The 21,634-nt window shown below is 39.0% G+C and overlaps 1 protein-coding gene across 3 annotated transcripts in view; it reads left to right on the top strand.

The window, feature by feature from the left end:
- Positions 1 to 21,634, top strand: part of Xiap (X-linked inhibitor of apoptosis) — a 43,402-nt gene that overhangs the window by 11,229 nt on the left and 10,539 nt on the right. For all 3 annotated transcript variants that reach the window (XM_028766807.1, XM_028766746.1, XM_028766688.1), the window contains 3 exons: positions 16,266 to 17,165; positions 18,504 to 18,603; positions 20,998 to 21,076. In XM_028766807.1, coding sequence (XP_028622640.1) covers positions 16,298 to 17,165; positions 18,504 to 18,603; positions 20,998 to 21,076 — 1,047 coding nt within the window. In that variant the 5' untranslated portion in view covers positions 16,266 to 16,297. The remainder of the gene's footprint in view (positions 1 to 16,265; positions 17,166 to 18,503; positions 18,604 to 20,997; positions 21,077 to 21,634) is intronic.

The raw sequence follows: 21,634 nt of genomic DNA, 5'->3' as shown, positions 1-21,634 counted from the left end.
GTAGATTAAACTCAGGTTGCCTGAGGAGCCATCTCACTTGTCTAACCTAAGTTTACAGTGGTTGTGTATGGTTCCATATTACCTTAGTACTGTCTTCTGTTTAATATTGTACCTTTGGTTTTGTTTTTGGGGGGTGGGCTTTTTGTTGTTGCTTTTGAGACAGGGTTTTTGTGTTTCTCTCTCTCTCTCTCTCTCTCTCTCTCTCTCTCTCTCTCTCTCTCTCTCGTGTGGGTGTGGTGTGTAGGTGTGTGTGTGTCCTGGAACTAGTTCTGTAGACCAGGCTGGCCTTGAACTCACAGAGATCTACCTGATTCTGCCTCTTGAGTTCTAAGATTAAAGGCATGTGCTAGCCACTGCCCAATGAATATTGTAGTTTTGTATGTTTATAAATAGCACAATTTTGAGCATTTTTACATGTACCTTTTATGCTATTATTTCTGGTGCTGACAGTTGAACCCAGGCCCTTGCATATGTTAAGCATACTTTGTAGTGTTACGATGAGCCTATATACTTTTTTTTTTTTTTTTTTTTTTTTTGTGACCGGAACTTGTAGTCCTCACTAGCCTCCAGTTTAGCAGAACTCATTAGCCAATATGGTTGTTTGAATGAAAATGACTCCCATAGACTCATAGGGAGTGGCACTATTAAGAGGTATTGCCTTGTTAGAGAAAGTGTGTCACTGTGGATATGGGCTTTGAAGTTTCTGAAGTTCAAGCCAGGCCCAGTGGCTCTCTCTTCCTGCTGCCTGCTGATCCAAATATAGAATTCTCAGGCTCCGTCTCCAGCACAGTGTCTCCTGGATGCTGCCATTCTTTCTGCCATGATGATAATGGACTAAATCTCTGAACTCTAAGCCAGCCCCAATTAAATGCTTTTTTAAAATAAGAGTTGCCTTAGTCACAGTATCTCTTCACAGCAATAGAGCACTGACTAAGATAGCCATGATCTGGTTTTATTTCCCTGAGTGTAACCTATTAGTATGTTTTTGTCTGTTGTCCCATACCTTTACATATTTGTGGGTTACATTGATTTGTGATACTGATCTTTGACTAATAAGGTAAAAATGAATGTAATCCACAAACATGTAAGAAAAACCCATCACATTGTATAGGAATTCAAAAATTGTTTTGACGACATGAAATTTAACAGTTTTGCATACATTTATGAATCTTTATAGTACCTATTTGCAAATATTCTGATTTTCTGTTTACATGTTCATCTCTTTCTTGTAGAATTATAAGTGAATTCATGTCTTTCCTTAAAGCCACTGTTGGTTAAAAAAACCATGATAGATTAAAAGAAGGTACTGACTGATACAGGATCCATTTCTACCTGAGAGCATTTAATATTAGTGTGAAAAACAAATAAAACAGAAACAGATTTAGACCGGGTCCTCCCTTTTAAAATTGTGTATACACACCCACATGTCATGGAACTAATTTTGGAGATCAAAGAAACAACATTTGGGAATTGGTTCTCTCCTACCATGTTGGTCCCAGGGATCCAACTCACACCACCAGGGTTGATGGAAATTGCCTCTAACCACTGACCCATTTTGCCAGTACAGGCCATTCTATTTGTATAAATTTTTAAATTCCTATACAATGTGATGGTTTTGTTGTAACATTTTCATACATATGTATGTCATTTTACTTTGTTTCTATTCATCCTTGTCTCCCATCGCTCCCTCCCCCTCCCAGTTTCCCAGTCACTTCTTTTTCAGGAGAGTCTTACTATGTAGCTTTGGCTGGTCCTGAATTCACATAGATTCACCAGGCTCTGCCTCATGAATGCTAGGATTAAAGGTGTGTGCCACCATAGCCAGCTGACATTCACTCTTGATATTGTTGATAGTAGAAATTGTGAACTTTGTGTCCAGCAACAAGTGTGGGCGTACTGAGTCACACTTGTAATTCCAGCACTCAGGAGGCTGAGAGTAGAAGATAGCTTTGAGTTTGAAATCAGTGCATGCTAAATAGTGAGTGGGTACTATGCCAAGCAGAGTTATACACTAAGTCCTTTCTCCCAATCTCAAAGTTCATAGCTGTAGAGTAGAAAGCTATGCAATCCAGTCAGTAATTGGGCTAATGAAATCAATAGATGGTTCTCAAAAGATGAAATATAAATAGCCAATAAACTTAAAAGTGTCCACTATCAGCCATCAAGAAAATAGAAATAAAACAACACTGAGATTCCATTTCACATCAGTCAAAATGGCCATTTTTAATGTAGATTATTTTTAATATTTCCTGTAGATAAATTCATAGACAAAGTTTCTAAGATGACAGTATTCATTTTAAAGTTTTTTTTTTACATATACTGCTAGGATACTTTCCAGAACACTGGGCCAATTTTATTCTTTTTGTGGTAACTATTTGATAGAATGTTTTTATTAATTTGAGAATATCATACAGTATATTTTGACAGTTTTCACCCCCTACTCCTCCGTTTACAGAATGACTGTTAATAAAACAAAAAAAAAGTAGGAAATGTTGAGACTTGGAGTATGGAGAGAAGGGAGTTCTCACTTGCTGGGGGTGGGAATGCAAATAAGTCTAGCCACTATAGAAACCTGGAGGTTTGGACTGGAGAGATGGCTCAGTGGTTAACTGACTGTTCTTCCAGGGGTCCTGAGTTGAATTCCCAGCAACCACATGGTGGCTCACAACCATCTGCAATGGAATTTGATGCCCTCTTGTGGTGTGTATGAAGACAGCAATGGTGTCCTTATATACATAAAATAAATAAATAATTTAGAAACCTGGAGGTTTCTTAGAAAAGTAAAACTAAAATCTTTTTTTTCATTGACATAGGGTCTCTGTGGCCAGAGATGTTCTTGAATTGCTTATCCTCCTGCCTCCACCTCCCATGTGCTGGGATTATAAGCATGTGCCAGCACCCCTCATTTGTTTAATTATTTGCTTGTATGTTTATTGAAGCAGGTTCTTAGTCTGTAGCTCAGGCTGCTCTGGTACTCTCTGTAACCCTGCTGGCTAGGAGCTTGTGGCTATTCTCCCGCCTCTGCCTCCCAAATAGAGTTAAAGGTGTGTGCCACTATTGGATATCTAAAGACCTTTTAAATACATATACATGCTTCTGTATTCCTAGAACATTTCTGAAAGAGTACATAAGAAACTCATGAGAGTGATTGCTTCTAGGAAGGGCCCTGGAGGTTTAAGGTTCAGAGTAGATAGAACTTGAATTGTTCAGGTGGTTTATGTCCACTTAATGGCTTTTTAAAGTCAAAGTCACACTGTAAAACAGTTAATTCTTCTTAACCTTATTTGAAAATAGGGTTTTCACAGAATAATCAACTTAAGATGATGCCATCAGAGTGAACTCTAGTTTACTCTGGCTTCCCTCCTGTCCTAGAACTCCCTATGTAAACCAGGTTGGCCTTGAAGTCACAGAGATCTTCCTGCCTCTGTCTCCCAAGTGCTGAGCTTAGAGGTATGTACCACCATTCCCAGAAAAGGTACTTCCTAATATATTTTTACCATATCGAAAAAAATACCCTTCAAATTTGAATATTTTGTTTGTTCACTGTTTTAAATAGCACACAATTATTATAGAAGCATCCATACATAATTAATAGACCATAGGAACTTTGTTTCTTATAGTCTTAATTTTTATATGTAATTATATTCTATTACTTGTATGCATTGTACCATAAATATTAAAGAGTTCTGTCAAAAAGAAAGGTGTTCTAAGTGTGTATGTGGGGAATGACCTATAAACTATCAATGACAGGTAGATACTACATAGTTAATCTTTATTATCTTATTATTTTATGTATACAAGTGTTTTGTTTGCATGTATGTGTGTGTATCACATGAGTACCTGGTGGCCCCAGAGGCAAGAAGAGCATTGGATCTCCTGGAACTAGAGTTACAGACAGTTGTGAGCTGCCATGCTGGTGCTAGGAGCTGAACCCAGGTCCTCTGAAAGAGCAGCCAGTGCTCTTAACTGCTGAGTCATCTCTCCTGCCTCCTATGTATTTTTGTTTAAGTTAAGATAGTGTTTGTAGTATAATACTACTAAAAATCAATCCAGTCTGCCTGAGAATATAGCTCCATGACAGAGCACTGGCTCCCGATATGATCTACAGTAGAACATACACAACAAAAAGAAGAGGATACAAAGTCTTTGTGTAAAAATGTATACCAGATTTTCATTTATAAAATTATTTTTCTGTTGGTAGATTTTGTATCTAAAACATTATGGTACTGGAACTCATTAAAAGAATATAAATGTGTTAGGCATAGTTGTCTGTAATCTCAGCTTATGAAAGGCTGAGGCAGGAGGATGGTGAGTTTATTGCTAGCTCTAGACAAACCTGGGCTGTATAATAAAACCTTGTTTCAACTTTCTCCTTGCCCCCATAAAATCAGTGCACACCAGAAGCTTGAAATGATGCTACAGGCCTGTAATCCTAGCACTTAGAGAGCTTAAAAAGAGGATTACAAGTTCAGTAGCTTGCTTGCACTACAAAGTGGGGTCAAGGTGAGTCTGCTAGCTGAGTGATAGCTACCTAGTCTCAGGATTTAGAATAAACTAGCAAGATGGTTCAGAAGGGTAAAGCATTGCTGTGTCAGCCTGCCAAACTCGAGTTCAGTCCCCAGAACTCATGTAAAGGTGTACTCATGCCGTGGATTGCGCATGCCTTTTCCCCAAGCCTACACACAGAGTTAAGTTTTGAAGATAAGTAAAAATGTTAAAAGCCTAAAATAGGTGAAGATATAATCCAGCCTTAGATCACTAGCCTAGTATGTGTAAGGTTCAGTCCCCAGCACCACACAAAGACAAAAAGCATACTAATAGACAAATAAGCATACAGGAATTCCAATATGTCTAAAAAATAAGTGTATATTATTAAAGGAGTCTCATTAGCAGAGGCAGTGAAATATACCTTTTAAAAATACTTAGAATTGCCAAGAGGTGGTGGTACATGTGTTTAATTCCAACACTCAGAGGAGGCAGAGGTAGGCAGATGTCTTGAGTTTGAGGCCATTCTGTTTTACAGAGTGAGATCCAGGACAGTTAGGACTACACATGGAAACCCAGATTCTAAAAATCAAACAAAAAAGAAAAGAAATAAAAATGCAACTAGACATGGTGGTGCACATCTTTAGTCTTAGCACTCAGGAGGCAGAGGCAGGTGGATCTCTGTGTTCAAGACCAGCCAGAGCTACATAGTGAGACCTTGTCTCAAAATAAAATAAAATAAACAATAGGGGCTGATAAGATGGCTCCACAGCGAAATGTGCTTTGCTGCCAAGTCTTATGACCTGAGTTCAATCCCTTGAGCACACATGATGAAAGGAGGGAACTGATCCCTGCAAGTTGTTCTCTGATTTGCACATGCAGGTTGTGGCACAAGCTCCCTGACCTACAAAATAAATCGAATTTTTAAATACATAGGAGCCCAGTATGGTACACATCCTTAAACCCAGCAGTTAGGAGATGACAGCCAAAGGAACCAGAGTTCAAGGCTTCCCTGGGCTACATAGGATCCTGCCCTTCTTCCTCATTTTCCCCGTTTCCCTCAAAAATAAAAGAATAATGATGGTGGTGGTGGTGGTGGTGGTGGTGGTGGTGGTGGTGGTGGAGGAGGTGGAGGTGGTAGTGGAGGTGGTGGAGGTGGAGGTGGTGGTGGTGGTGGTGAAGGAGGTGGTGGAGGTGGAGGAGGTGGTGGTGGTGGAGGTGGTGGTGGTGGTGGAGGAGGTGGTGGAGGTGGTGGAGGTGGTGGAGGTGGTGGGTGGTGGAGGTGGAGGAGGTGGTGGAGGTGGTGGTGGTGGAGGAGGAGGTGGTGGAGATGGAGGAGGTAGTGGTGGTGGTGGTGGTGGTGGTGGAGGTGGTGGTGGTGGTGGTGGAGGTGGTGGAGGTGGTGGAGGTGGAGGTGGTGGTGGTGGTGGTGGTACTTGGAGACATGAGAGCAGAGATTCTCAGGACCATGAGAGATAATTTCAAGCTACTTCATACTAGAATTTATGTGTTTAAGAAAAAATTAACTGGGCTCTGGAAAAATAAGTTAAATATGCAAGCACTTAGGACAGAGATGTCCTAATCCTTTCAGTGTCATTCTGAAAACACTGTACTGTACAGTTTCTACACCAAAGACAACAAATTAAAACACAACTAAGTTATGTGGTAAAGGCAGCTCTTTTTAGACTTAAAATTGATCTTTTAACAATTGCTAAACAATTTTAATATTTTAAAAACTTTATTAAAATAGAATTCAGCTGCTGTAAAATTAAAGTATACATTTGTGGAGCTAGGGGGATAACTCAGTGGTAGAGCATTTGCCTAGCATGCATGAGACCATGAGAGTCATCTCTAGTACCATGAAAGGAAAAGAAAAAGAAAGTGTATGTGCTGTTCCATGGGTTTAGTGTGTTCACAGAGTTGGGAAGTTATCAGTACGATCTAGGTTTTAGCCCTGCTGCTGCCAACACCTAGTTTCCACTTGTATTTACTGCCCAGTTACATCCACATCCTTCAGTCGTAAACAGCCACCAATACCGCATGTGTGCTTGTGCTAGGTTCCCGTACCTATTCTGGGAAACTGCTATCCAAGTTCAGCTTGAGTTTATTTTCCTTTCCATTCCTCCTTTTTTGGAAGAACTGGAGATTGAACGTAGGGCCACATGCTACACAAGTGCTCTACAGCTAAGCTCTAGCCACTTTTGTTTTAGTTGAGACAAGTTTGCTGTCTGTCCTTGGCTGCCCTAGAACTTATTATGTATCCCAGGACTGGCGTCACTATGCTATCCTGCTTCAGCCTCTTGCATGATGGGATTACAAGTGTAACATACCATGACCACTCTAAAGGTCATAAAAGATAATTTTACAAGTTCTGTGATATCCTCACTTAGAAGACAACAGTGGTTTCAAAATGTAATTGTTTTAGCTTCTGATTTTTTTATTGGGAGCATGTGTCTTAAATTCTGTGCCTACACCACTTGTTAAACTCACTTTATGTGAGGCGGGGAAAGTATTCTTCCAGTCTCAAAACTGAATTTATTCTTCTGTTAAGAGTTTCTAGGCTTTCAGTTGTAGGAACACCTTTAGCCAGTAGCATACTACCATTTTCTATGAAAATATGATTTTCCTTTCTGGTTGATACAGGGTTTTATATAGCTCAGGGTACCCTCAAAGTCATGTACTGGAGGTTGGCTTTAAAATTTGTATGTAACCCAGGCATGCCTTAAACCTGTGGACTTACTGCCTCAATCTCCCAGGTGGTTGGGCTTAAATGCATGAGCTTAGCATGTACTATTAACTTCTAAAACATAAACAACTAACATTCTTCTGTTGTGAGCCAGACATCCTGAAACAAACTGGGATATAAGGATCCCCGGGTCTTTTTTCCTAAACTATGTGTTATATTCCCTTAAGCTGAAACCATCACAGATAATATTTATCGCTGTGATTGTAAGTGGGAGGCCTATGTTAAGTTTATGGGAGAGCATCCACATCTATAATAGAATGCAGAAGTCTAAAGACTTCGAGCACACCAATGACTAGATACTGGCTTTCTGTGGTTAATAGAACAAAATGAATCAGTTAAAACATGTTCTCTCCCCCCACCCCCACACCATATCTGTGCACGTGCGTGTGTGGAGGTCAGAAGGCAACCTTGATCCTCTCCTTTCACCTTGTTCAAGACAGAGTCCCTTTGTTGTTTTTCCACTATGTGTGCTGGGTTGGCTGGTCCTTGAACTTCCAGGGATTCTACTGTTTCCCCCTTCCGTCTCAATAGGATCCCTGGGATTACAAATGCTTTCCATATTTGTCTCACTTTTATGTGGGTTCTAGGGATTCAAACTCAAGTCATCACATTTGGATGGCAAGTGATTTTTACTCACTGAGCCATCTCCCCGGTCAAGTTAAAACATTTTATTTTCTAAATAACGTAATTGTATCAAAGGCAATGTTTACTGCTTCTCTATTCCTCCGTATAAAAATCCTAAACAGTAGGTTGTAAGTAGCTTTAAGATAGTTAGCTTTAAGTAGGTGAAATAATAGCTTTAATATAGGTATCATTATTAACTATCATTACTAATCATTATTAAGTCTTCCTAGATGTCTATATGACCAACTAAAAGTTAACAGATCTCTTGTGAACATTTTACAGTAATCAACAATCTGCTTAAAATTTCCAGGTTTTGCCTTTTTTTTTTTAAGTGAAATTTGGTCTTGACATCCACATTCACAGTTAATGCTAAGCACTCCCTTAGGAGTGACAGGCAGGCCTACAAGCACCTGTAATGTATGAGCCTGCAGATGCAGCTGAGTCTCACCTTGGCTTCCACTCTTCTATTAGCACTTTCCTTCCTTTCTTTCCATCATCTATCCATTTGTCCATCCATCTGTCCTTCCTTCCTTTTTTTTTTTTTTTTTTTGGAGTAAGGTCTCACTCTATATCCCAGGCTGGCTTGGAGCTCACTCTATAGCTCTGGTTGGTCTTGACTTCCCAGCAATCCTCCTGCCTCAAACTCCCAAGTGTGATTCAGGAATGAATCACCCTGCCTGCCTTTAAAGGACATATTGAGATAAAGATCATGGGTTGTGTTGTGTTGTATTGTGTTGTAAGCATTATAATACATACACACACACACACACACACACACACAAGTGCTGGGGTTAAACACATGTGCCACTACTCCTAACACTTTTTTTCTGTTAGCTATAATCATGTCCCAATAAAGTTCATCACCTTCAATACTGCCACTTTTATATTGTCATTGTATAAAGCTAACATGTTTTTCAATTTATTGAATATTATATCTTAGGACTTGATCATTAGTATGCTTTAATATAGAAGCAATCTGTTTTATATCCTGTTCCACATTCAAATAATTTTTATTCTACATCTTATAATAAAAATCTACAAGAAAAAAAACATTTGCATTATTTGCAATTGGTAAATTGACAGTGGTTTTGTTTCTTTATGTCTCAGTCTACTTCCTTTGTTTTCTCTATAGGTTAGCAATCAATTCTCCGGTCTTAGCACTTGTCCATAAGTTTTCTTCACACAGCTGACTAGAATATGTGTCTGTGTGTGTCTGTGTAGTTTACTTTAGTGGGGGAAACAGGATCTTGTGTAATCATTGATCTTGAACTGACTAGTAACAAGAGGCTGCCCTTAGACTCCTGACTCCACCTCCCAACTACTAGGATTAAACACATGTGCAACTAATTCCAACATTCATGTCTGTTTTAAACATATTATATCATCATTATAAAATCTTCCAAATCTGTCTCAAACGCATGTACCATTGCTTGCTATTCCATTATGTTACATTGTTGCCTTCCATAGTACTGTTCTCCCCAATCATTTCCCTCAGGATTTTTCTCTGTCTTCCCTCTTATGGCAAAGCTTTCTTTGACATGTATTCCCTGCTTTTTCCATTTTTGCTTAGTACAAAGCCTGCATATCCTGATAACAGAGATGCCTTAAACTCTCTCAGCATACTCTATTGCATGTTAAATCTTTTTCTCTTGTTATGTTTTTCCAGTAGGCATATACCCTGTTTTTTCTGTATTCACAATTCTGTGATTTTTTTTGTAGAATTATTCTTCTCTCCCAACCTCAGGTGTCCTCCTCCCCCCCCCATGTGTGTGTGTATGTGTGTGTTATTGCATGCAATATATGAGAGAGGCATACACAGGCAAAGTGCGTGATTAGAGGTACAATTTGGTGGAATTGTTTTCTGACCTTTACTGTTACATTGATTGTCAGGATTTAACTGAAACCACAGACTTTGTGGACTAAGTGCCTTTACCTAGCAAGCTCTCTCTCTAGCCCCCCAGGTTTCTCTTGTTTGTTACATGTCCTTCACTTTTAACTCATCTGGTAACTCACTTTTGGCAATCTTCTATATCCCACAGTGTACATGCAGTATTCATTCAAATACTGCTTTCTAAACCTGTGTAACCTAAACCAATAGCATGGGGTTGATCCCTGAGAAAGTGGTCTCCTTTTATTTATTTATATATTTATTGAAGCAAGGACCTTAAACTCACCTGGAAGTTGCCATCTTCCTGCCCCAGACTCCTGATTGCCAGGATTACAGGAGTGAGTTTCTATATCCACTTAAAGTCTCCTCTTGGAAGCTTCACAGAACGATGCTACTATAGAATGACAGTTTCACATATCTAGAATGGGATGAATAATTGAACTCACAAATGTCTGCCATTGTGAAAAAAGACCTTTAATTTTATGGTTTTTTTTTTTTTTTTTGGTTTTTTGAGACAGGGTTTCTCTGTATAGCCTTGGGTGTCCTGGAACTCACTCTGTAGACCAGGCTGGCCTCAAACTCAGAAATCCGCCTGCCTCTGCCTCCCAAGTGCTGGGATTAAAGGCGTGCGCCACCACCGCCCGGCTTCATTTTATGTTTTGATTGTATCAAGAAGTAAAACATTACCTCAGAGAAGATGTTTCATCATTTTGTTTATGTTGGCCATTTTTCAGGAATATTATAGACTTGAAATGGTTAGTCTTCTAGTCTACACTGAAGTCTCTTTATTTTATCCTATTTGTTTGATTTTTTTTCAAGATAGAGCTTCTCTGTATCAACCTCTGCTGTCCTGGAACTTGCTCTGTAATACAGGCTTGTATGGAGAACTGCCTGCCTCTGCCTCCAGAGTGTTGAGATTAAAGGCCTGTGCACCACCACTGCCCGGCCTGAAGCCTCTTACTAATGGAAAGGACTCATATTCTCAAAGCCAACCCAACTCATTTTGTACTGCACTTGACTTTTAAAGTTCATTTCTATGTGGTGTTAAAGTGTTTTGATTATGAGGCAGCCAGAGGGTTCATCAGGTAAAACCACATGCTGCCAAACCTGATGACCTGGTTTTTCTTTTTGGAGTCCATGAGGTAAAAGGAGAAAAAACTGGTTCCTGAGAGTTGTCCTCTGACCTCCACACATGTGCTGTGGCATGCACACACACACACACACACACACACACACACACTTATTTTATTTTATTTTATTTTTGTGATTTTCTATTTTTTTTAATTATTTATTTTCAAATCATAATTCATTCACACAGGGGTTATAACCACAGAAAGGCAGGACGTGGGAAAGGGAATGACACTGGAGTGTGGGTGTTTAGGGGGAGTACAGATATCTTTCAGAACAGGGTATCGGCTGGGTGAAGGTTCAGGGGACAAGTCACTATAAATCTGCCTATGATTCACTTGTCCTTATCTAAGTTGGTATTATCTGCCAAGGCTACCTATTTACACGGTCTATGACTACTCAGGCTGGTAAATTTCCACGAAAGCTGCCTGTTTACAATAGCTTATAGCCATCTGTTTCAATGTTTTTCCACAGAGACCCAAGACTTGGTGTTAATATACATGTATGACAGGCCTATTGCTGTTTTTAGGTCTATGGCTGATTTTAGGCCTTCAGTGTGTAAGCAGGGCTGCCCCTGACATCTCCTCCCTTCTCTAAGTATAGAAGGGCTGTGGCAATTCTAATCTTGCGAAGGCGGGGATAGAGGCCTGACCTCCAGTAATTGAAGGGGACCTTGTAATGGCTCTGGTCCCCCTGTCGTCGTCCAGTGAGGCATGAGGGCCATACCCATCCCAATGTCTTTTTCCTGGAGAGGGGATACTTTTGACGTCAACCCCTATACAGTCAGGCCACAAACACATTTTAAAATGCAAAAAAATAAGTAACATGTATTAAGTATATACATTGGCCTTAATTCTACTGTAACAATACACTGAATTAGAATTTCTTTCCCACATGTCAACCTTCCTTTCTTTTGGGATAAATAGTCTTGTTTCTTCCAACTATTCCTCATAAACTGTTATCTTGAATGTTCTCTAAGGACATGGGAATTTGTCAGTGTCTCTCTCCTAAAGTGTGTTTGGAAGTGGAGGTAATATTTATAATGTTGCTGAATTGGATATGAATGTTCCACATCTGGACACTAACATAGTTTGAAGGCTGTGAGTTTTTTCGTAGCCATGTAATGTTGGCTTGTAATGAATTTGCAATTAACTAAAATCCCAAGGTTTTAAACTGGAAGTTTGCCTTTATTTGATTTCATTCTAAATCATTTATTTCATTAGTTGTGCAATACTTTTTAAAAAAACAATATAAAATGTTGCGTATTTTTGTAGTAGATCTCATCTTCCTAGCTTATCAACTAGCCTTTTGTTTCTTTGAATCTTTTATGTCATTATCCAACTTATCATGCTGATTCAATAAAGAACTTTGACCATTGTTGTCAGAATGTTTTGAAACATCTGAAAAATGATACTTAAAAGTATCTAAAACTGTATTCCAAAAAAATTTCTCAGAGATAGATAAAAGTCAGCTCTTAAGGGAAATGTGAATACTAGTGAGCACTGGCAAACCCACAGAAGCCTGAAGGTTATTGTCATTTTTCAAGAGAGGCATCTTTTAAAATTACTCAAAGGGAATTGATGTTCTAAGACATATTGTGCTTACATAAGGCCCAAAGTTCTATATAAATCTTCCCAAGATTCCAAAAGCAAGACATTGTGACCATTCTGGGTTTTTTTGTTTGTTTGTTTGTATTTTCAGACTTGGTCTCATTATGCGGCCCAGGCTGGTTTCTAATCCAATGTTCCCTGCCTCAGCCCCCTAAATCCCTAAATGTATTCTGTTAAATATATGTCACCCACATGGCAGCTCACAGTTGTTTGTAACTGTAGTTCCAGGGGATCCAACATCCTCATAAATCATTTTATTTTTCATTTCATATGCATTAGTATTTTGCCTGCATGTATGTGTGTATGAGGATGTTGGATTCCCTGGAACAACTGTGAACTGCCATGTGAGTGATAGGAATTGAATGAACCCAGGTCCTCTGGAAGAGCAGCCAGTACTCTTAACTGATGAGCCATAAGTATGGGATACAGTGTGGTGTTTCATTACGTGGGAAATATATGTTAAATAAGATCAGAGTAATTTTCATTGTCTCTTCAGACATGGTTTTTTTTTTTGCATTGAGAATATTCAAAATTTGTCTGTTAACTATTTTAAAGTAGTGAATTATCTATTGTCAATCATAGTTTTCCTAGTTTACTACAGAACATTTAGTAACAGTGGCTCAGTGGCTAAACCATATGCTATACAAGCATAAGGACTTGAACTTTGATTCTTAAGACCCAAATAAATGTTGAGTAGGCATGATGGTATACCCCTAAATCCAGGAGGAGCCAGGAGCTCCAGTACAAGCTGGCTAGTTGACTAGAGATATCAGTGAGGTCTAGGTTCTAATTAGAGATCTTGTCTCAATGAATAAGGTGGACTGAAAATTTGGGGTTATTCCCAACATCAACCTTGGACTTCTACATGCACAAGCCTGCACCTATTCGTATTTACCCCACAGAGGAAAACATGGAAAAAGAAAAGTTCATTATCCTGCAGGGCTTATTGGTACATACCTGTAGTCCCAGGACTGTGGAGGCTTCTACAGTAAATATGAGGCTGGCCTGGGTTACACAGTCAACGCTGTCTCCAAACAAAGAGGAAAACATTGTAAGGTACTTCTGTTCAGCTACAGCACCCTTATGCCCATTGACCATCCTGTTTCCATTCAGTCTTCCTTCATCCAGGTTCCCTTAAACCGCTGTTTTATAAGGTTAACCTTTGAGCTTCCATATGTACCTAACATATTTCCCTTCACATAATGTCATTCATTTCTATTCATGTTGCTGCCAGTGGCAGAATTCTAATCTTTATAAGGCTAAATATTATCTACATATACCATATTTTCTTTGTCGATTCAGCAGTGGCCAGCTAAAGCAGAGTTCACATACATACAGTGCTATAATGAATGTGCAAATGCAGGTGTCTCTTCAACATACTGATTTCATTAGCCTGGATATCTGCCCAGTGGTGAGACTGCTGGATCCTGTTTTAGAGCTGTCTCTGCTTTGTTTGTTTTTAAGATTGTGTATCATGGGCTGACCTAAAACCTTGTTACGTAGCTGAAAATGAGCTTGAAATTCTGATCCTCTGACTTCTACCTCATGAGTTCTATGATTATAGGTGTTCTGTCACACCCAGTTTTTTGTAGTGCTGAGGATTGAACCCAGGGCCTTGAGCATGCTGGTTAAGTACTCTACTACTTGAGCAACATCCCCATCATTGTCTACTTGGTTTTGAAACTATACTTTTAAACAAGTGTATTTGTCTGTGTACGAGTGGGTGTGTGCATGTGAGTTCAGGTGCCAAGGCCAGAGGGATTAGATCCGCTGAAGCTGAACTTCCAGGTGATTGGGAGCAGCTGGATGTGGCTATGGGTGCTGGGAGTTGAACTCCGCTCCTCTTAACTGCCGAGCTCTCTCTTCAACCCCTAACTCTGTCTAGTCTTCGAAGTGGCTCCATTTAGGCCTGGAGAGATGGCTCAGTACATGTGGAGGCAGAAAAGAAATCCCTTGGAGAAGCAGATGGTGAGCTCTGGGTTTGTCTGAGAGATCCTGCCTCAACAAAGTGGAGAGTGATGGAAGATGATATCCACTCACATGAATGCATACCAGGCACGCCTCCATTTTGTATTCCGTAATGAATGTTTACATTCCTGTTTGTAGGCCCCTGTTGTTCACATCCAGGCACCATTTGATGGTTTTTGCCTTTCAAATAATAGCTATCCTAGTAAGTGTGGGTGATACCTCACTGTGGCTTTAATGTTTATTTCCCTAGCTTTTGGTGTGATATTGATGTGTTTTCATGTGTTATTTGACTGTATGTCCTCCTTTGAGACTATATCCAGTGTCTTCATTTTTACATCAGAATCTTTCATTTTTACTATATAATTATTTGAGTTTTAGCCATTTGTTTATTTTATACTCAGCAAGCATACTGAGGACATTATAGCAATGTGGAGTATTCTGGAGAACCAGTTTTTTCTGTAGCTAAAGTGACCACGTACTCTTCTGCTTTGCCTAAGGCGACCATGATTTATGCTACTGTCCTTATACAATTATCAGTAGCATTACTTTGCACCTTCAGACCTGTTGGAGGACATACTAATCTTGCCATTCTTCCCAGAGCCCAGCTGACTCCTTTTGGTATGTTATTTGGGTTAAACATTACACAGTTGTAATTTGGCAGCTCCAATGAGGCTGCTAAATTCTTTTTCATTCAGATTGTTCCTTGACCAACAGAAGATGATAGCAAGAGTAACTTCAGTTAGTATCTGTAAATATTTAGAATGTTTCTTAAGGCATTGTCTGCCTGGCAGTTTGGATGTGTAAGGTGTGTCCGTATCTGTGTTTCTCCCCTTTATGTGTTGTATGTATATGTCTATACATATAAAATAAGGAATGGGCCACTTCCTGCAAAAGTGGACTCTACACATGAAAATGAGAAGCATTTGATATTCTTAACATGCTGTGACCAATATTGTGAATACTTACTTTTTTGTTTAATAATATTTGTAGTCCTTTGAGAATTTTATACATTGTATTTTGATCATAGTACCTTCCCAGCTTCTCCCAAATCCACCCTCCTAACTTGGCGCGTGTCCTTTTTTTTAATACATCAAGTTTCATTTGTGTATCCTATATACTCTTAAGCATGGCATTCACTAGAGCACCTTTGTTTTGCTAAGCAAGAAAGTAAAAATATTTTTTAAATTGATGCATTAACATTCTAAACATCCATCTGTTTTTAAATAGTAAAAAATTGAACTTTGATGCCTTGAATATGTAATGATTCATTATAACAATTATGCATAGTCTTTAATAATCTGCATATTTTATGCTGCATTCATGTTTTTCCTAATTAATGACTTCACGTGTTTAATATTTATCATTTTTCTGTGTCATAGTTTCCATATTTATGTGAAATGAATACTTAAGATCAGTAATTCTGCTCTGTTTGTTTATATACTATTTTCTATCAAAAGACAAAATGGGACTCAGTTGAGGCTCATTGCTAGAACAGTTGCCTAAAATGCAAAAGGCCCTGTGATGGATCCCGAAGACTACAATAAATAAGCAAGAGAGAAACAGGCTGGGGGCATAGTTCTGTGTTAGAGCATGTGTTTGGCAGTATGTGAAGCCCAAACACTGAAAATGGAGAACAATCAAAAGCACAGACTTTAAAACTCAAGTGGTTTGGTAGTATGTTTAGAATTAAAATGTGTCTTAGTGATTGTGCCATTATTTTTGTGTCATCACTGGATAACATATTAGTTCTTAGTATCAGAAATATAGTCCTTTTGTTTTGTGTTTTGAAGTTCCTAATGCAATGTTCTCTTTTTAGAAAAGGTGGACAAGTCCTATTTTCCAGAGAAGATGACGTTTAACAGTTTTGAAGGATCTAGAACTTTTGTACCTGCAGACACCAATAAGGATGAAGAATTTGTAGAGGAGTTTAGTAGATTAAAAACATTTGCTAACTTCCCAAGTAGCAGTCCTGTTTCAGCATCAACATTGGCACGAGCAGGCTTTCTTTACACTGGTGAAGGAGACACCGTGCAGTGTTTCAGTTGTCACGCAGCAGTAGATAGATGGCAGTATGGAGACTCAGCTGTTGGAAGACACAGAAGAATATCCCCAAATTGCAGATTTATCAATGGCTTTTATTTTGAAAACGGTGCCTCACAGTCTACAAATCCTGGTATCCAAAATGGCCAGTACAAATCTGAAAACTGTGTGGGAAACAGAAATCATTTTGCTCTTGACAGGCCATCTGAGACTCATGCAGATTATCTCCTGAGAACTGGACAGGTTGTAGATATTTCAGACACTGTATACCCGAGGAACCCTGCCATGTGTAGTGAAGAAGCCAGATTGAAGTCATTTCAGAACTGGCCAGACTATGCCCATTTAACCCCCAGAGAGTTAGCTAGTGCTGGGCTCTTCTACACAGGGATCGATGATCAAGTGCAATGCTTTTGTTGTGGTGGAAAACTGAAAAATTGGGAACCCTGTGATCGTGCCTGGTCAGAGCACAGGAGACACTTTCCCAATTGCTTCTTTGTTTTGGGCCGGAATGTTCGAAGTGAATCTGGTGTGAGTTCTGATAGGAATTTCCCAAATTCAACAAATTCTCCAAGAAATCCAGCCATGGCAGAATATGAAGCACGGATCGTTACTTTTGGAACATGGATATACTCAGTTAACAAGGAGCAGCTTGCAAGAGCTGGATTTTATGCTTTAGGTAAACTTCACCAGTAAATTACTTTATAAATGTCACAGGGCTCCTAAAAAGAAAACCATCTTTAGTTTGCTCATTATCAATATCATTCTCTGAACTCGTATGTTAAATCTTGAATGTAACTACTGGATTTATGTTAAAAGGCTGTGCTTTTATGACTTAGATCTGTGTTCAAGTAATTCTTGATTGGGAGGTTAGAGTTGAGAGGGAAAAGATAGTATGAATTCCTGATAGATCTATTAGTAATACCAACTGCCATTTATTGAACATCTACTCTGTACACTCAAAATACTTACTACATGGATTTTTCTCTAAGCTTCACCACAATCCCATAAAAATAGGTAGCATTAGAGAATTTACTTTGATTCATGGTGAATTGACATCAGGCCTAGCATGGTACCACATACCTGTAATTCCAGCAATCTATCAGCTGAGGTAGAAAGATCAGCATGAGTTTGAGGGCAGTTTCAGCTACATCTCTCAAAAAGCCAACCAAACAAAAATTAACGTCTACCTTTAAAGTGTACACCACATATTTAGAAGCTGCTTGTACTGCTTCAGAGTACTTTTCAAACAAGTCCTGTGCATGTCTCAAGAAAAGCAGGCAGTGTTATGACTTCTAGGAGTATTTTAATCTGCATGTCTGACTCATTTATTTTAGGGAAATAATGCCAAATTCAAGATATAAATTATTTTAGTTATATAACATAGTAATCTTTTTTATACTTATTTATTTTATGTATGTGAGTACACTGTTGCTCTCTTCAGACACATAAGAAGAGTACATCAGATCCCATTACAGACTATTGTGAGCCTCCATGTGGTTGCTGGAAATTGAACTTAGGACCTCTGGAAGAGCAGTCAGTGCTCTTCAGTACTGAGCCATCTCTCCAGCCCTATAACATAGTAATCTTAAAGGTCTGTTTCATATCAGAGAGCCATGTCCTTAAAGATAGTTAGTTACCTTGTAATTTATGCTGAACTTTATTATTGTTAACATTTAGAATATAACTTAAACAAATTTCAGTTTGATGAAGTAAGGTTAATAGTGACGGTCCAAATGACATACACTAGAAAGAATGTAATAATTGTAGTTTCTAACATAAATACTGTGATTTTACTGTGATTGTATTCTACAAAGGACATTATATTGAAGATGATGAATTTAGTATGTATTTTCCTTCAAATGACAATGATCGTATCTAGATGGAATGTGAATGTTGTTTTTTAAGCCATGAGGTTTTATGTAACTTAGACACCCTTTAAATGTTAGAATGGGCATTTTTCTGAAAACTTAGCACTTGCACAAAAACACATAGTTTTACTTGTGTGTTTTCTTAGGTGAAGGCGATAAAGTGAAGTGCTTTCACTGTGGGGGAGGGCTCACGGATTGGAAGCCAAGTGAAGACCCTTGGGAACAGCATGCTAAGTGGTATCCAGGGTAAGATCTTTAATTGTTCATTAAGTACTAGGCAAGTTGGACATTGTGCAATGGAAATATTTGAATTACTTTTCACCTCAACTATTTTTGCCTTCACTATGGCTTGAAATTCACACCAAGTTTACAGAAATGGGGTCACCTACTTTGTAGGCAAAAAACAACAACAACCAAAAAAAAAAAAACCCACCTAAGACTTCTGGTAACCAAAACATTGACTGCTTATATGTCATATGATACTTAAGATGATTCTATTTCTAAAAACCAAATTATTAAAATGTATGCTTTTTATTTAGCATAGTATATAAAAATAGGTACTTTTTATTTAGAAGTAGGCTCTTTGGAGAGTGGCATGAGCCCATGGTGTCATGAAAAGTCCTGAAGAATGGTCATAATGTTTGTTTGGGTTTTCATTTGAGACAGGGTCTCACATTGGTTCATGTTGACCTGAAATTGCCTATGTCTTCCAAGCTGGCCTCTATCTTGAAACCCTCTTGTCTCAGTCTCTTTGTCATTTTGCCTCTGTAAAGTAGGCAACTCTATAAGTTATGTGAACTTCTAATGTATAAAATAATGCAGCTTCAAACATTAGAACAATAATTTGAAAAGAACCTTTTTAAAGCAACATTCAAGTTAAATCAGAAAACAAAGACTAAATTTTTTAAGTGTTCAGTACTAGTTTAAAAAGATTAACCATTTTGAACTTGTAAAAAAAATGTCAGTATTCTACACAGAGAAACCCTGTCTCAAAAAAAAAAAGGAAAAAAATGTCAGTATTGGCCAAGTGGTAGTGGTGACAAATGGCTTTAATCCCAGCACTCAGGAGGCAGAGGCAGATGGATCTCCTGAGTTTGAGGTCAGAATAGTCTATGGAGTTCCAGGACAGCCAAAGCTATACAGAGAAACCTTATATCAAAACAAACAAATAAATAGTAACAATTCAGTGTTAGGGTACTAATTTAATAGCTTATTTTGCCTGATTTTAGTTTAGTTTGTTTGAGATATTATGGTCTTGTTATGTAGCCTTAACTGGCCTGAAAATTCCTATGTAGATGAGGCAGTCCTCCAGCTTCTGCATCTTGAGTAATCTAGAGGTGTGGTACCATGCTTGTCTTTTTTGTTTGTTTCTTTTTTTTTTTTTAATAATAGCTCTTATAGCTCAGGCTGGAGTTCACTATGTAACCAAAGAAGGCAATAAAGTTCTGTTCTTGGTTTAATCTTCTAAGTGTATATAATTCAGGCCAGGCAGTGGTAAATGCTGAGATTAAAGGCCTGTGCCGCTGGGCAGTGGTGGTGCACACCTTTAATCCCAGCACTTGGGAGGCAGAGGCAGGCGGATTTCTGAGTTCGAGGCCAGCCTGGTCTACAGAGTGAGTTCCAGGACAGCCCGGGCTATTATAGAGAAACCCTGTCTCAAACCCCTCCCCCCCCAAAAAAAAAAGTGCATATAATTCAGGTGCTTGCCACCATCCCTGGCTAATAACTTCAACTTTTTTTTTCCGTTTTCTTTTTTGTCATGGGGTCCAGAGTAGCCAGGTTTTCATATCAATCTTCCTGTCTCAGCCTCCCAAGTGCTGAAATTACAAGCGGATGCCACCATACTTGGCTCCTAATTTAGTAACTCTTACTTGAAAATTGAAAGTTCTCAAATTGCTATTATTAGCATGTGTAATAGCATTATTTTAGCCTTGAAGTTATAGCTGGATAATGAATTGGATAGCAGTGCTTTATGGCTCCTCAGGAACAGTGAATGAAGCTGAGGCTTTTAATCTCAGCTACTTAGGAGTCCAGTGAGATAGGTGGATGGGAATTTCAAGGCCTGTCTATGCAACAAAGTATACTCAACGCCAGCCTGGATTTCTTAGAAAGACCCTATCTCAAATAAAAAGCTGTTTTTAAAAGACTAGGGTGATTTAATGGTTATTCCTGCTTATCATCCTAGCACTTGAGATATGTAGGCAGGAGGATTAGAAGTCCAAGGTCATGTTTGGCTACGTAGCAAACTTGAGGCCAGCTTCAGAATGACCTCTGGTGGGAACTGATGTTATAGTTCAGTGATGGGGTGCCTGCTTAGCATGCTCATGGCCCTTAGTTTAATCCCCAGTAACACATACAAAAAGACAATAACAATGAAAAGATTGGTTTTACTTCTTTATTTGTTGTATGGGTGGGGGATGTACATCAAATAATGCACAGTTAGAGGTTAGAGTACAGTCTGGAAGAGTTTGTTCTCTCCTGTGAGCTCCTGAGATTGAAGTCAGGCATCAGACTTGTCAGAAAGTACCATCTCTTTGGCCCCAAAAAGATAGTTAATGGAATTTATATGATAGAGCCTGCCTTCACTAATACTTCACTAATTTAACAGCTAATAGAGTTTAATTTTCTTTAATCTTTTAGGTGTAAATATCTATTGGATGAGAAGGGGCAAGAATATATAAATAATATTCATTTAACCCATTCACTTGGGGAATCTTTGGTAAGTTGCTTATTGTGCAGTATGTTTTCAAACTCTATATCATTTGTTTTTCTTTTGTTTTCATTATTTATTCACTTTACATCCCAATATCCACTCTTTCCCCCCCCCCCGGTTCCCAGTTTCTCCCTCATACAACTTCTCCCCCCATTCTTTCCCCCTTTTTCCCTGAAAGGTGGAGGCCCTCCCTGGGTATCACCCCACCCTAGCACATCAGGTCACTACAGGACTAGGTGTATCCTCTCCCACTGAGGCCAGAGAAGGAGGGTCAGTTAGGGGAACAGGATCCACAGGCAGACAACAGCTTTTGGGATAGCCTCCACTCTAGTTGTTGGGAGACCCACATGAAGACTTAGCTGTACATCTGCTACATATGTGTTTGGGGGGGCCTAGGTCCAGCCCATGCTTGCTCTTTGGTCTCTGGGAGCCCCCAAGGGTCCAGGGTCCAGGTTAGTTGACTCTGTTGGTCTTCCTGTGGTCTAGGTCGGTCTGTCTCTCTGTCTCTGTTTCTGTCTCTCTCTCTCTCTCTCTCTCTCTCTCTCTCTCTCTCTCTCTCTCTCT

This window comes from Grammomys surdaster, unplaced genomic scaffold (assembly GCF_004785775.1).
Source record: "Grammomys surdaster isolate TR1022 unplaced genomic scaffold, NIH_TR_1.0 60, whole genome shotgun sequence".
NCBI lineage: Eukaryota > Metazoa > Chordata > Mammalia > Rodentia > Muridae > Grammomys > Grammomys surdaster.
The sequence above is the reverse complement of the archived record's forward strand: the minus strand, read 5'-3'. Positions and strand labels throughout refer to the sequence as shown.